General features: G+C 36.9%; 1 protein-coding gene across 1 annotated transcript in view; it reads left to right on the plus strand.

Annotated features, from left to right (window-relative positions):
* Positions 1–4,114: 4,114 nt before the first annotated feature.
* The window catches only part of CPNE8 (copine 8), a gene marked incomplete at its 5' end in the record, with an annotated part of 196,650 nt that continues 185,319 nt past the window's right edge, over positions 4,115–15,445 (plus strand). The window contains 2 exons of the mRNA XM_004700020.2: positions 4,115–4,224; positions 13,931–13,970. Coding sequence (XP_004700077.2) covers positions 4,115–4,224; positions 13,931–13,970 — 150 coding nt within the window. The remainder of the gene's footprint in view (positions 4,225–13,930; positions 13,971–15,445) is intronic.

The following is a 15,445-nucleotide window of genomic DNA, read 5'->3' on the forward strand; positions in this document are numbered from 1 at the left end:
ACCACATTTGCTTATTCACCCGCTTTGTCTTCAGTGGTTGTGTCAGGAAGGTGAGCATCATAGAATGCCAATTTAATCGCAAATTTTTGATCTTTTGACTAGCAGTCAAATGCCTAACCACTGGTCCACCAACACTCCACAAAAAGTAGGACATATTTCTAGCCAATACCACAAGACATTGCCAAGATAACAAGGCTGGACTATTGGGTAAAGAAGAAGCGAGTAAAGGAACTTTCACTATTTGCAGACGTTATGATTTTATATATTGAGAATCCCAAGCATCCACAATATGATTACTGGAAACAATAGCGGAGTTTGGTAGTGTAGTAGGATAAAAGATTAGCAAACAGAAATCAATTGGATTCCAATATATCAGTGATGGGAGCACTGACCAAAACATCAAGGAAACACCAACATTCACAATAGATTGCCATGCAGAAACTGAAATACTTAGGAATAAACCTAACTCCCCAAAACTAAACACCTGTATGAAGAAAACTATAGAACACCATTACAAGAAACCAGAAGGGAAAGGCTCAATATTGTGAAAATGTCAAGCGTATCTAAAGCAATATATAGATTTAGTGCAATTCTGATCCAAATCCCGGCATCATTCTTCAGAAGAGAAATGGAAAAGCTGATTACTAGCATCATGTGGAGAGGGAAGAAGCTCAGGACAGGCAAAGAACTCCTCAAAAAGAACCAAGTCAGTAGTCTTGCCCTACCTGACCTCAAAGCCTGCAATACAGGCACAGTGGTCCAACAGCCTGGTACTGGTATACAGAGAGATACATGGACCAACGGATCATGACAGAAACCCCAGAAATAAAGGAATCATCATCCAGATAACTGATTTTTGATAAAGCCCCAAAAAGCATTATGTGGGAAGCAGATGCCCTCTTCAATAAATGGTGCTGGAAAAATTGGATATCCAGGTTTTCAGCAGAAGAATGAAATAAGTCCCATATCTTACCCCATGCCCCAAAACAACCTCAAGGTTGCTCAAAGGCTTGAATGTAAAACCCAAAGTGATCAGGATGATTATTGAGAAAATTGGAACAAATATAAGTGCCCTAGTGCAGGGAACACCCAAGCTAATAGAGATAACAAAGGAAATATATACTCCTTAGATGACCTATTAAAATAAGCACTTGTATACATTGAAGGACTTCATTAACAGTGTTAAAGAAAAAAGAACCTACAGACTGGGAAAAGGTTTTCCTTTTTTTTTTTTTTTGGTATTATTCTGACAAACCTGTGACAATCATTCTCTTGTATTTCATTTTTGTTTGTTTATATGAGGGCATATCTTAGAGGTGTTATGAAGGGTGGAATTACCCGCTTGAGTTTGTGATACAAGTTTTTTTGTGCGTTGGTAAATGAAATCCAAGATTAATGATCCTATAGGGATAGCAAGTCAAACAAGGGTTTTGGGGAGGGGGTACAGAGGAGGAGGGCTTTCTAAGACAGATGATGTCAAGGTACCCAGGAAAAAATAGACTGCTTGAAAACCAATTATGGAAGCCATGGTACAATTCTGCATGGCAAGTTTGAAGGATGCAATGACATATCATTTGGGTTAATTCCCAAATAAAAATAAATTGAAAGAAAAACCAACCAAACACGCACACATAGATTCAGGAATAGGTTTGTTTTTTTTTTAAATCATTTTATTAGGGGCTCATACATCTCTTATCACAATCCATGCATACATCAATTGTGTAAAGCACATTTGTACATTCATTGCCCTCATCATTCTCAAAACATTTCCTCTCCACTTAAGCCCCCGGCATTAGGTCCACATTTTTCCCTTCCCTCCCCACTCCTCCCTCCCTCATGAGCCCTTGACAATTTATAAATTGTTATTTTGTCATATCTTGTCCTGTCCGACGTCTCCCTTCACCCACTTTTCTGTTGTCTGTCCCCCAGGGAGGAGGTCATCTATAGTTCCTTGTAATTGGTTCCCTCTTTCCTACCCACTCTCCCTCTACCCTCCCAGTATCACCACTCACACCACTGTCCTGTAGGGCTCATCCGCCCTGGATTCCCTGTGTTTCCAGTTCCTATCTGTACCAGTGTACATCCTCTGGTCTAGCCAGACTTGCAAGGTTGAATTCGAGTCATGGTAGTGGGAGCGGGGAGGAAACATTTAGGAACTAGAGGAAAGTTGTATTTTTCATCATTGCTACATTGCATCCTGACTTCAGTTCACACTAAATTTCAGCTCCCACTTAAGAACAATTGGTCCTTACATCATGGCCCTGCCCAATTCTCAACTTCAGGAAGGGAATACAGAGGGGTTGGGTGCTATAGCAAAATGTGACAAAGAGATTAGATGGTGCCTGGCTATAAAAGTAGCATCTGGGGTCTTAAAGGCTTGTCTCCAAACAAGCAACTATATAAATGAGATGTCAACCAAGTCCACATGGAAGAAGCACAGGATCATCAGTCACCGAAGGATTTGGAAGCCTATAATCTGAAGTTGAAGGAGGGATTAGTGTCAGAGCCTAATGTCTGAGAATCTGGTTTTCAGGAAGCTATGGGTGACAGCAGGAGCCCAGGATACAGGAAATAAACCTCTGGTTAATGGCTTCTATTCACAATCGAGGGCTGAAGGAAATACGCCACTAAGCTGTGTGCACTGGAGAGCTGAGTACAGAAGGTCAAAGGCATGAGCCTGATTTGAACAGTGACAACTTGTCAGCTGGTTCCCCCCGTGATGCATGCTGGACCTGATCTAGTTTTCAAAATTTTATATATTTTAGGGTTGTATGATTTTGTTTGTACATATTAGAGGGTACCTCAGAAGTGTTATGTCATTGGGCGTCACCCTGTTGAAGTGGTGGTATATGTTTTTTCATTTTTTGATATATGAAAACCAGGACCAATGAACCTATAGTGTCAGTCAGTGGAACAAGGGTTTTGGCAGGAAGGGGACACAGAGGTGGGGGCGGGGGGAAGGGGTGTCAATGTCAAGGGTCCAAATAGAAAAAGAATGTTTGGAAACTGATTGCAGTAGCAGATGTACAATTTTTCTGGATGTGATTGAACTATGGAATGATTTAACATATGTATTAATCCCAGTCAATAAAAAAGGAAAAAAAGATATATAAAACGAATGTGGCAAAAAGCTTGGTGATCATGGAATCTGAGTAATAGGCTAATGGAGGTTCATGGATTATATAGTCCATAGTTTGGCATGAGTTTGAAATTTTTCATAATTAAAAATAATCGTGTTCTCAGAAGCTTTCCTGAAATGACTATGGATATGTACAGGGGGAGGAATAAAGGAAGGAGTGTCTTGTTGATATTATAATAATTATAATTTCATTTTTAAATATTGATTTTAAGTGTTATTTTATGTAAGCACAAATTTCCAATAAATTAATTAACATTTCTTTTTTTTTTAAGTGGGCCATACCTATTTAAAATCACAAGTATAGTAGGTCTATTTTTGGCTATCTATGTACCTAGCATAAACATTAACAACAATAACAACAGCAAAAATTTAAAACAACACTCTGAGTATTCTAACAAAATAATGTAATATATAATACAAGGGGGCTTCAAAAAGTTAAATGAAAAATTCTGTTTCTTCTCATTCCACTTTTCTACAGATTTTTTCAAAGCTCCCTCATAGAGCTAAAGAACGGTATCCCAAACAACATGGGCTCTAAACTGTTTGGTGTGTTTTGCTTGTAGTTTGATTGGGGGGAGTGTTATGTTACAACTTTTACCCCTCTTTTTGCAATATTATGTATTGTCTTATATAACTATTTTCTAGATTAGGAGAAATGATTTGTGATAAATGTAAACTGGAGGTGAATTAAATAAATTCTCACTTTGAACAGGATTTGACCTAAAAGTTATTTGAATAAGTTTAGTTTGTTATTTGTCTTATTTTAATTTTGAAATAAAGCTGCTCTTCTGCTAAAGTTGAATGAACTCACTTTTTATTTTCTGTTTTCCCTAAGTGAAGTGGAGGTAAATTTTGATTTCTAAGAATTTTTCCAAAGAATTTCATTAATCAAACCATTTGGATATTTATTATTTATGTTTTAAGTGAACTTTTAGTAGTTAACTATGTGAATTCAATTTTAATTTTTCCCTCTTTCTACAGTTTGGAAGAACGGAAGTAATTGATAATACTCTAAACCCTGATTTCGTAAGAAAATTTATTCTGGACTACTTTTTTGAAGAAAGAGAGAATCTTCGTTTCGACTTGTAAGTTCTAGTAAACCTTGCATTTCTAAAAATTCCATTTTCAAGTAGTTTTAGAAATAGAGTGAGTATTATGATTGCACTGAATTCTAAATTACACTGTCAGTAAACAAAGTTCTATTCCGAGTGTGGCCCACGTTCATTCATCCTCATTGTTTTGCACTTTGTAGGTCTCTGCTGTGTACTTATTGAACAATTTAACTATGTAGAAATGCTGGACAGAATATGTGGATACCTTGTTAAACCGGCTCACACTTCCATAGCTTTCTTAGGAGTTTTACATGTACATATAAGTCAGGGAATTCCTTTACTAAACAATTGTATGAATATCAGAATTATTTTAAAAGACTAGTGTCATATTTTAAATAAATGAAAACAATCATACTACCACAGCTTAATGTATAAATGCTTTTTTGTAATTAATGCTATCAACACTTTTTAAAGTCATACTTTGTAATATTAAAGAATAAATTCTCTAGTGTTAATTATCTAACTTTTTGTTTTCCTGTAAAAGGTATATCATCATAAACCTGTAGCGCTTCTGTTTTAAAAAATCAGAATTCTTAAACCAGTCCCTTTGCTTTGAGAGTCTGAGGAGTTCTAAGTAGTCATTATATGTATCAAACAATATTTATTACTTTCCCCTTTGGTTTATTTCTTAGAAACGTCTTTCTAAATAATAGAAATGGGACTCAGGAGAAGAAAACATAACATAATATAATGTAATGTTTCATAACTCTGTTTACCATGGAGAGTGCACACAATATTGTTATTCAAAACTAGACATATAAATCAATTAGAATGTATATTAATGCTCCTTTTATTCTGTGCCTTCCTGTCATTTGTTTTTAAGGAGTTTTTATTTTTCACATCAGCATTGTGCCCCATTAATGTTTATCTTAAATCAGCTACCATTCATTATTATTAGTCCTTTCTCACTCCCTATCTCTCTCCTTTTTATGTATTGTTTTCTCTCTTTGCAAGAAATACACCTAAAATGATATATGTAATTAAAAATGAAAACCTCACCTTTGATTCTTATCCATAAAAGTCTCAATCACTGTGAATAATTCAGTGTCCCATTCTTACAACTATCTTGCCCTAAAGACACACATATAAGCTCTATTTAGCATATGAAAATCTCAGTAAATATTTTTCACTGAGCTTGTATTTTCAGCAGCTTTCTATGCTGGGAAATATACATGTATGTCATTTATTTAATAGCTGCCTGATTTCCATTGCTTGACAGAACTCTAATTTATTTAACCAAGTTTTTCTGATGGACATTTAGGTCCCTTTCATTTTTACTTTCCCATGTAATCTTGCAGTGAGCATGCCTAAACCAAGCCAAACTTATTACCATTGAGTCATCGCTGACTTACAGTGGCCCCCGAGGAGTCTCTGAGACTGGAACTGGTTATGGAGTAGAAAATTCCTTCTTTCTCACGCTGAGCTGCTGGTGGTTTGAAAATGCTTACCATGCAGATCGCTGCTCAGTGCGTAACCACTACACCACCAGTAAGCACACTTGCATGCAATTCTGAAATCTTGTATATATTTTTTACCTTTGGAGGATAAACTGATCAGGGAGCTTTGGTGACTCATTAATTAAGTGCTAACCAAAAAGTTGATCACTGGAACCCACCTGCCATGATCCAGTAGAAAAATAGGGCTGTTTGCTTCCCAAAAAAGTCATCTTGGAAACTCGATAGGGTAGTTCTACTCTGTTCTATAGGGTTACCGTGGTGAACCCACATTGACTCAATGGCAACAGAGGTTGGTTTAGTTTAAATGACTCCAAATCAAATGTTGGACAGAATTGTTTGGACAAACCTCTGGTTCTAATCTTTGACACCATCTTCGAGTTCTTTTTTTTAAAAAATTAATTAATTAATTTTCACCTTCAAGTTCTTATCAACATTATTTTTCTGAGGCCTGATTTTTAGCTCTGCTCAGAGCCTTCATTCTCTTTTGTTTGGCTGTCATTTGATGTCCTGTTTCTGTCATCACCATGAGCCCCTCTTGCCAGGTCACTGTATTTTCCCTTTTCGCACACTGGTGCCTCAGTAAGCCTTCTAGCGATTCATCTCCTGGCCCTCATGATCGTGGTACTCAATAGAATGATAACAGCCAAATGTTAGCAATAAGGCAGGTCAACAAAAGTTGGAGGAGCCGTGAGAGTCAATCTGCCCAAGAGAGGAGAATTAACAAAGAGTTTACATGCACAGGACTAATGACCCACACAAACAACCACAGCCTTCTCTAGCCTGAGATCAGAAGAACTAAGCGTGTCCACTGACCGCTAACAACCAGGGACATGGTGGAAGGAATCGGTGAGAATGGGAGTAAAACAGAAGGGAACCCAATTCATAAAATGATCATACTGGATGGACTAAGACTGGAGGAACCCGGGAGAATATTGCCTTAAGACACCTTTTTAACCTGCTACTGGAGTTCACCATTCAGTCAAATAATAGCTTGGCCTGTAAAATCATTAATAGTACCCGAGAGGAATGTGATTCTTTGAACAATTAACTACATGAAATCCAGTAATTATATGAAAACAAAATGGAAAAAAAATGCTACCTTTGCTTGAAAGCAAAGAGTAGAAGTCAAGGAGAGGTAGAGAAAATGGAGGGACGGAAAGAGGGAGGGATGGTGGAAACAGGGAGAGTGAGGAAGCAATCAATGGCGTGGAATATAAAATTATGTATAAATTGTTGAAAACTATTTGCAGTGCAAACATTTATCTAAAATACAAGACAGTGTTTAAAACTTTACATTTTCTGCTTACACAGACTAATAAACATCTGCTCATCTCTGCTGAAGGGGAAGCTGTGGAAGCTAATAGATTCTTTTTAATTTAATTTTTAAAATTTATTTTTTAATAGTTTTATTAGGGGCTTGTACAACTCTTATCACAACCCATACATACATCAATTGTGTAAAGTATATTTGTACATTCATTGCCCTCATCATTCTCAAAAAATTTGCTCTCCACTTAAGCCCATGGCATCAGCTCTTCTTTTATTCCTCTCCCTCCCCGCTCCCTCATGAGCCTTTGATAATTTATAAATTATTATTTTGTCATATCTTGCCCTGTTTGATGTCTCTCTTCACCCACTTTTCTGCAGTGGGCTGGAAAGGGGGAACCGATTACAAGGATCTACATGTGATCTCTTCCCTGGGGGGTGGACAACAGAAAAGCTAATAGATTTTAAGTGACATAAAATGTAGTAGAGCAGTCAAGAAATTGACAATACTGTTCAGGCATCATTTAAGAAAAATTGACAGACTAGTGAATCCAGATGAGCATAGGAGGGGGTACCCTCCAAAAAAATACTGGGAAAAACCTCCGATGGGCAGAGCTTTTATTGTACACAGCTTTCCTCTAGGCCAGCAGCAAGCATCTAGCAACTCAAGCTGAGTTAGTGCACCCAGTGGAGAAGATCTATTTTGAAGATGATATGGCTGTAAAAAACAAACAAACAAAGCTTTGGAAAAAAAATTCCATGTTTTTAGTGGTACCCCTTGTATACTAAGTTAGGGAGGCAAGCTGTTATTTATATCAGATAGTTGTCAAACTTACTAGGAATGTTTAACATGGCAAAGATGTTATATAGGGCACCAATAGAAATTAGAGCAGTTTCCTACTGTTTGATTATAATTTGATAACATTGCCAGTGAATGCTAAAGATAACTAAATGACAACAAATCAGAAAACACAATTTTAATACAGTCACTGGTAGAATATGGAATGAAGCAATATATATGTCATATGTTTCTGTTGGTAATAGATTCCCATTGTTAGTAAAGTGAAGGAAGTAATTATCGAAGCTCATGAAGCTAGAGAGTTAATATATGATTTGTGAGCACAGACAAAAAGAAATGATTCTGTGCTAGCAATAATACCCATTGATATTTATAGACTGCTGTTGACTTACTCACATACCTAACTATTTGGTCCACCAACAATTTTATGACGTGGATTTACCATGCGTTATTTACATGATAAAATTGAGGCATGGAATGTTTGATTACCTTGTTCTAAGGATTTGGGCTGTTCAGTGATGAGCCAAATTTTTACCAAAATAACCCCCGGTTGGAAAAATAAACTAGATTCCCCCTGCTTATATAACATTGGTGATTGTATGTGTTAGAAATACTCTACTGTACATTGCATATGAAATAATAATGAAATATGTCTAAACTATCTACATATTAAAAAAGTCAACAAGCATGTTAAGGACTCATGTGCTGGGGACAGCACCAGGTTGTATTATTGCATTTTTATCTTTGTGTGACAAGAAAGAGTGGAGCCAGAACTTCATGAGACAGCCTTGTTTTTCTAGCTCTTGTAAGTTTTCCACTTTTGACAGTGTGCAGTCTGACCACTTTTCCATGGCTCTTTTATTAGAGGAAAATATTTTCACATTCTGGTTTCTGCAGGTTTTATTCTGTAGACAAATACATTTCTTGGCTTATAATATCAAATTATGATTTTAACAAAATGTATTGAATAAATTCATCAATGTTAGACTTTAGGAGTATTTAAAAATTTTACTGCCATAGATTACACTTTAATCAATCATGTATTTGTATAATGTATGTGTATATATTTAGGTGTATATGTGTGTAGTTATTTCCTTAAAGTTAAACTCATAAAGGTAGAATTATTATCGATATGAATATTGCCGAGATTTCCGACTGATGAATATGGTACCGATTTATTTGTTCATCACTGTTATATGGGAGGGCATATTTTTCTGCTTCCTTACTGAGTGATGTCATTTAAAACACAAACAAAACCTTTGCTAAATTGCTAAACATAATATCCTCCCAGTTTTATAATTTCTAAAATTACTGGTGATATCAAATATATTTTTTTATCTTTGTATCCTCATTTGTAATTTTCCCTTTATGAATTGCTTGAGTAGATTATTCTTTGTATTCCAAAAGCACAATAACTAATATAACATCGAATACATTCTAGATATTATTCTAACAGAATGTGATATGCATTATATTTAATAAAAATATAAATTTATTTCATATCACAAGAAATGTAGTTAGTAAGTTACCATCCCTGTTTAGAGATGAGAAACGCCAATCACTTGATCCGTGGTCTGCACTTATTCTCAAATAGGACATCTTTAGTATACAGTGAAATAGCTAAGATATATGAAAAAGCTTGAATTTAAAAAAAATCATTTTAATGGGGTCTCGCACAATTCTTATCATAATCCACACATACATCCATTGTGTCAAGCTTGATATCTGCTCATTTTCCCCCCTTCCTCCCCGCTCTCCCTCCCTCATGAACTCTTCATAATTCATAAATTATTATTATTGTGTCATATCTTACACTGTCTGATGTCTCCCTTCACCCACTTTTCTGTTGTCCATCCCCCGGGGGTTATATGTAGATCTTTGTAATCAGTTCCCTCTTTCTTCCCCACCTTCCCTCCACCCTCCTGGTATTGCCACTCTCAGCACTGGTCCTGAAGGGGTCATCCGCCCTGGATTCCCTTTGTTTCCAGTTCCTATCTGTACCAGTGTACCTCCTCTGGTCTAGCCGGATTTGTAAGGTAGAATTGGGATCATGATAGTGCGGGGAGGAAGCATTTAAGAACTAGAGGAAAGTTGTATGTTTCATTGTTGCTACCCTGCACCCTGACTGGCTCGTCTCCTCTCCGTGACTCTTCTGTAAGGGGGTGTCCATTTGCCTACAGATGGGCTATGGGTCTACACTTTGCACTCCCCCTCATTTACAATGATATGATTTTTTGTTTAATTCCCTTACTTACCCTACAAACTGTGACATAGGAGAATAACTTCTCTCACTTGAATCATGTTAATTATTAAAAACTAGTTTTTTATATTTTCACATTCTCATTTAATTGTCGTAAGAGTTCACAGTTATATTTTAAAAAGCAAAGAAAAAAGAAATCATTTAAATGAGAAAAAAAGTCAAATCTGTTTACAACGAAGTGCACCTTTTCTCTCCCCTTCAAAGTCTGGACCCTCTTTCCGCCATGTGCCAAGATCATCAGGTGCCTCAGTCACACGTCGGAGGGAGGAGTGCCAGGCATTTGCTCTTCTCCTGGTGCTACTCTGCATTGCAAGCGCCCGAAAAGTAACTGAGCCGTTTGAGTGAAAGAGGCAATTCAGTGGTTTCTGTAACTGGAAAGGAAATGGAAGAAAGTCGTTGGAGTCCAGGAAACCATGTCAGCAATTTGGATTTCAGATTAAAATCCAAAGTCAGGGGTGCCTAGTTGTTTTTTCCTCTTTTCTCAGTCTGCTTATTCTCTCTATCTCCATCCCCACTTCCTCTTTTCTCTCCTCCTTGCTATTTCTTCTCTGCTTGAATTTATTTTATGGATAGATGCTTCTCTCTCTTAATTTCTATCACTCCAAGGGAAGTACTTTGCAAGGTCAAAAGCAAGAGGTATTTGGATATAGAACTGATATCGTTAAGTCCCTTGCTTATCTTACTCATTGTAGTGGAGAGACTAAATAGGGCATTGCTCAATGTTCCTGAGCTCTTAGGATGCACTTTCTAGGACTTTCATGTTACATTATCTTCCAGTGGCCACCCAGGGTGGGCCTCCAGGTTGGTTTTGCCACTCAGCAGCGTCTGACTGGGGAACCAAGGGAGCCACGTGCTGGCCTCATCCCTAGTAGACACTGTAGATTTTGAGTTCCTCTTCATTTTGGCTTTGAAGAAAGAATCTTCTTCCTCCCTTATCCCATGACCCACCTTCCACTTCCCCCAAAGTAGGGAGTAGCCTTTCACTTTATCAGTGCTGCAGTCCTCATCAGTCCAACGACCAATTTCAGGCTTTGAGGAGTGGGGTTTGCCGGCAGACAAGTGACTCATCAGCCATTCTAGCTAAGCAGGAGAGAATACTGAGCATGTTTTGTATCCAGTGTTTAGTCTTTGCTGTGATTCTAAAAACACAGGTAGGTTCCATTCAGTCTTTGTTACTCTTTAGAGGAGATGTGCTCTTTAGGAACCAAATCCGTTACTGCCAGTTAAGTGCTGTGGATGTTTTTTTGACTGCTGTGGAGTCCGCCCTGACTCCAGGGGCTCGAACAATGAAACGAACCACTGGTTTTTGCAACTATGTCACCCTTTCTTCCTAGTCTGTCTTCATCTATGATTTCTGCTGAAATCTATTCACAATAACAGCAACACAGATGAGAGATGGGTGGTGGCTGCACATAAGGTGCCTTGTCTGGCAATTGATAAACTGTCAAATATAGGTGGCTTGAAAAATTGGATCCCCATCTGCAAAAGAGTGAAACAGGACTATGCCTCACCTCATGTTCAAAAATGAACTCAGATAGATTAAAGTCATAAATATAAGCCCTAGGACCATCAGGATCATCAATGAAAAAATAGGGACAAACTTAAGGGCCCCCATACAAGGCATAAATACACTATTTAGCAAAATGGAAAACACCCATGATACAAAAGACAAAATAGAGGACTGAGACCTTCTAAAAGTACAACATTTATGTAAGTCAAACAGTTTCATCAAAAGAGTAAAAAGAGAACTCATAGATTGAGGAAAATATTTGTCAACGATATAGCCTATAAAGAGCTAGTTTCTAAAATCTATAGAAACCTATAACATTTTAGTAGTAAGAAAACCATAAATAAACCAACCAAAAATGAGCACAAGGCAGGAATAGACAATTTACTATAAATGGCATCCAGGTGGCCGACAGTCACATGGATAAATCCATTCATTAGGTGTAAAGGAAAAATAAATTAAAACAATGATGAGTTACCACCTCATCCTGACACTCTTAGCACAATTTTAAAGCAAACAAACAAAAAATAAATGCTGATGAGGATATGGAGAGGTTACCGTGGCTATGCATTGTTGGTGGGATGGCAGAACTTTTCTACTACTGTGTAAATCAGTATGGAACCTTATTTGAACAAATACTAATCTACTAATCCATTATGGTATTAGCAGAGATGCACTCCATGTTTCTCACAACACTTGCTATAGTATCCAAAGGATGGTATCATCAAAAAACTAAACAAACCCTGTCTTTAGAAGTATGGGTAAACAAACTCTGGTACATGCAGGAACAGAATATTATGCCTTAAAAACAAGACAAAACAATGACGAGTCTGTCAAATACTTCATGACATGGACAGAATTGGAGGACATTATCCTCAGCAAAGATGGTTACTTTTATAAAGACAAATATTTCATGTCACCAATATCATAAAGAAACAAAAAGAATGAAATGGTTTCCACTCAACAGGAAAAGACTTTGAAGATAATGATGAGGCCGGGGCAGGTAGATTTTTCCCAGGTGAAAATCACAGAGTAGCTTTCAGAGTGCATTGAGATACTGAAAAGGGCATTGCAATAGCAGTAAAATGGGTGGCATCAAGTAAAACACACACACACACACACACACACAGCCATGACGTCAATTCTGACTCATAGCAACCTTAGATAACAGGGTTTCTGAAGCTAAATCTTTACAGGAGCATACAGTCTCATCTTTTTCTGGTAGATCAACTGGTGGGTTTGAACTGCTGACCTTGCAGTTAGCAGACTGATGCTTATCCCAATGGCTCTTTAGAATAACATTAGAAGGTAATTAATTGAGATTTGGGAGCATGAGAAATCTAAGCATAGCAATGGGATTGATAGCCTTCATATCCTGAACAAACAGGGAATATAAGGGTGTTACAAGGGGCCCGTAATCCTTAGAAAAGAAATCCTAAATGATAGGAAGTAGTGGCTTCATTGTAGGGCTCAAACATAACAACTAGTAGGGGATCACGGGACCAGGCACTGTTTTGTTCTGTTAGACACACGGTCTCTGTGTTAAAATTGACTCCATCACACTTAGCAGCAGGAGCAATCGTGTCTCTTCAGCGTGTTCTTTAAATGGATATCGAGGGAGTGTCATCCGATGCCGCTGATTGTGACTCATGGCGTACTGTAGGGCACAGTCGAAGGACTCTGTAGGGCTTCTCACTATACATCTTTACAGACAACTTCATCTTACTCTATGGACTGGCTAGGGGGCTTAACCCACTGACCTTAAGGTCCGCAACTAAATTCTTAATCCATTGTGCCATGAGGGATCCTTGTTAAGGGTTTCAAAAATTAAACTCACTGCCATCAAGCTGAGTCTGACTCGTAGCTGAACTAAAGGGACAAGACGGAACTGCTTATGTGGGCTTCTAAGATGGTCAGTCTTCATGGGGGGGAAATCTTTATGGCAATAGAAAACCTTATCTTTCTCCCATGGAGAGACTGGTGGCTTCAAACTGATGGACTTGTGGTGTCAGTTCATTGTGTAATCCATCATACCACTAGGGCTGTCTACTAGAATTTAATGGGTTCTTTTGATAGAATTATAAGCTCAGGTGAACAGTATTGGGCTATTGTTGATTTACAGAATAAAGAAACTTTAAACTTATCAAATATCAGAATTGCTAACTGAGAATATTTTAGGGCTTTTATTTTGTTTTATATAAGTAAAAGATGCACTATGAATTGTACCATTGACATATATATCAGAAGATTATGGGAAACCTAAATTTGTTGAATTCTCTCTCCATTATCTTATTATTATTATAATTACATGTGTGTTTTGAAAAATACTGACATTTTCCCCGAGCTGTATTTTTAGGAAGTAATTTGAATTTTGTGGTTTAATCTTATAGGTATGATGTGGATTCAAAGAGCCCCAACTTGTCCAAACATGTAAGTTTCATATTCATATAAATTTTCATTTTTGTTTAAAAATCATGATCATGTAATATGAATTATAATATTTGATGGACTGTGATTGGTAGTTATGGTTTTTAATATTAGTTTTTATATTCACAAATTTTCAAGAATGCAATTAAATCATAAAAGTAAATGGCATTATTAAAGGATTTTAGGATAACATTTTGGGGAGAAGTCATTAAAACTTATTGCCTGTCACAAGTGAAATGGATTTTTCTTCTCCATCCTTTCCTTCACCTTCTATTTTTTTAAAAAAAGTGCTGAAAGGTATTTGAAGTTGTATACGTTAAATAAGATTGCTAACCTCTCTCCTTTTGAGAGACATTACTTCTGAGACAATAGGAAGTTCTATAATGTGGGTAAAAGAATATGTTATATTGTCTTCCTTATAATTAATTTGTTCAACATTAGATATTTTTAAAAATATTGCCTAATGCCCAGTGCCATACCAGTATCTGAAGATATAGAAAAAATAGATAAAGTTTCTGCCCTGAAGTTTCAGGGCAGAAAGATTTACAGGGCTGAGACTAGACATTTAATTAAAGCTTGCCTTACACAAGTTTGCTCTGGATGTTTTCTGAATATTATTGGGAAAATCAGCAAAGGAGTCATATACTTGAGTCAAAATTGCTTTGTTGCAAGGAAAGAAACTACATTTACCCTATAGGAGCAGCTCATACATGTGAATTATAACGTCCTCTTATCAGAACTGGCACTTGGACAAGGACATGGGACCTGAAAGAGGACTGAGAGAAATGTTCTATTTCTTGCTCTCTGCACGGGGCCACATGTTCTCTAGATGATGTGTGTTCTCTGAACTTACCCTTCTCCTGAAGACAGTTTTTCTCTGTTTATTCATTACTGTGAATGTGAGCAAATGGCTTCTCTAAATTTGACTGATTGTAGATTTTTAAGTGTCCACTGTCTCTGAATATAAATCCTGTTTTGGAGAACATAATTAGGCAAGTATGGATTATTTCTGCAGGTTTAGAATGAGTACCACCTTTTGGAATGAATGAAAGTTTTTCCCTATCCCCAATCCTCATTTTTCATGTAAATAGTGTTCAGTTACTTAATCTTTTAATCTGTACAAATCAACAATTCATGTACAGTGGTCTGAAAAGCTGGCCTATGCATGTATAATTTCTTTCTGTCAACTGAATTTTAAATTCTAAACCACTGGCTAAAATAATGATACTATGAAAAGAACTGTTATGCAATGTGGAGATGATTAATAATGTTCTCTATTATAAAATGATAGATGGTCTCTAAAGTAAACTAGAGACACCTGTAAATTATAGATATATGCTTGAATTTTGCATTTGTACCTTATTATAACCCTAACCTAAGCACAATTAGTTTTCTGACATAATAGTAGGCCTCATGAAAATAATACTGAAGATATGAGTGCTATACATAGCAAAGTGTGGTGAAGAAATCAGGTGGCA

Source organism: Echinops telfairi, unplaced genomic scaffold (genome assembly GCF_000313985.2).
Source record: "Echinops telfairi isolate 266 unplaced genomic scaffold, ASM31398v2 ScPeMD7_7406;HRSCAF=8444, whole genome shotgun sequence".
Classification (NCBI taxonomy): domain Eukaryota; kingdom Metazoa; phylum Chordata; class Mammalia; order Afrosoricida; family Tenrecidae; genus Echinops; species Echinops telfairi.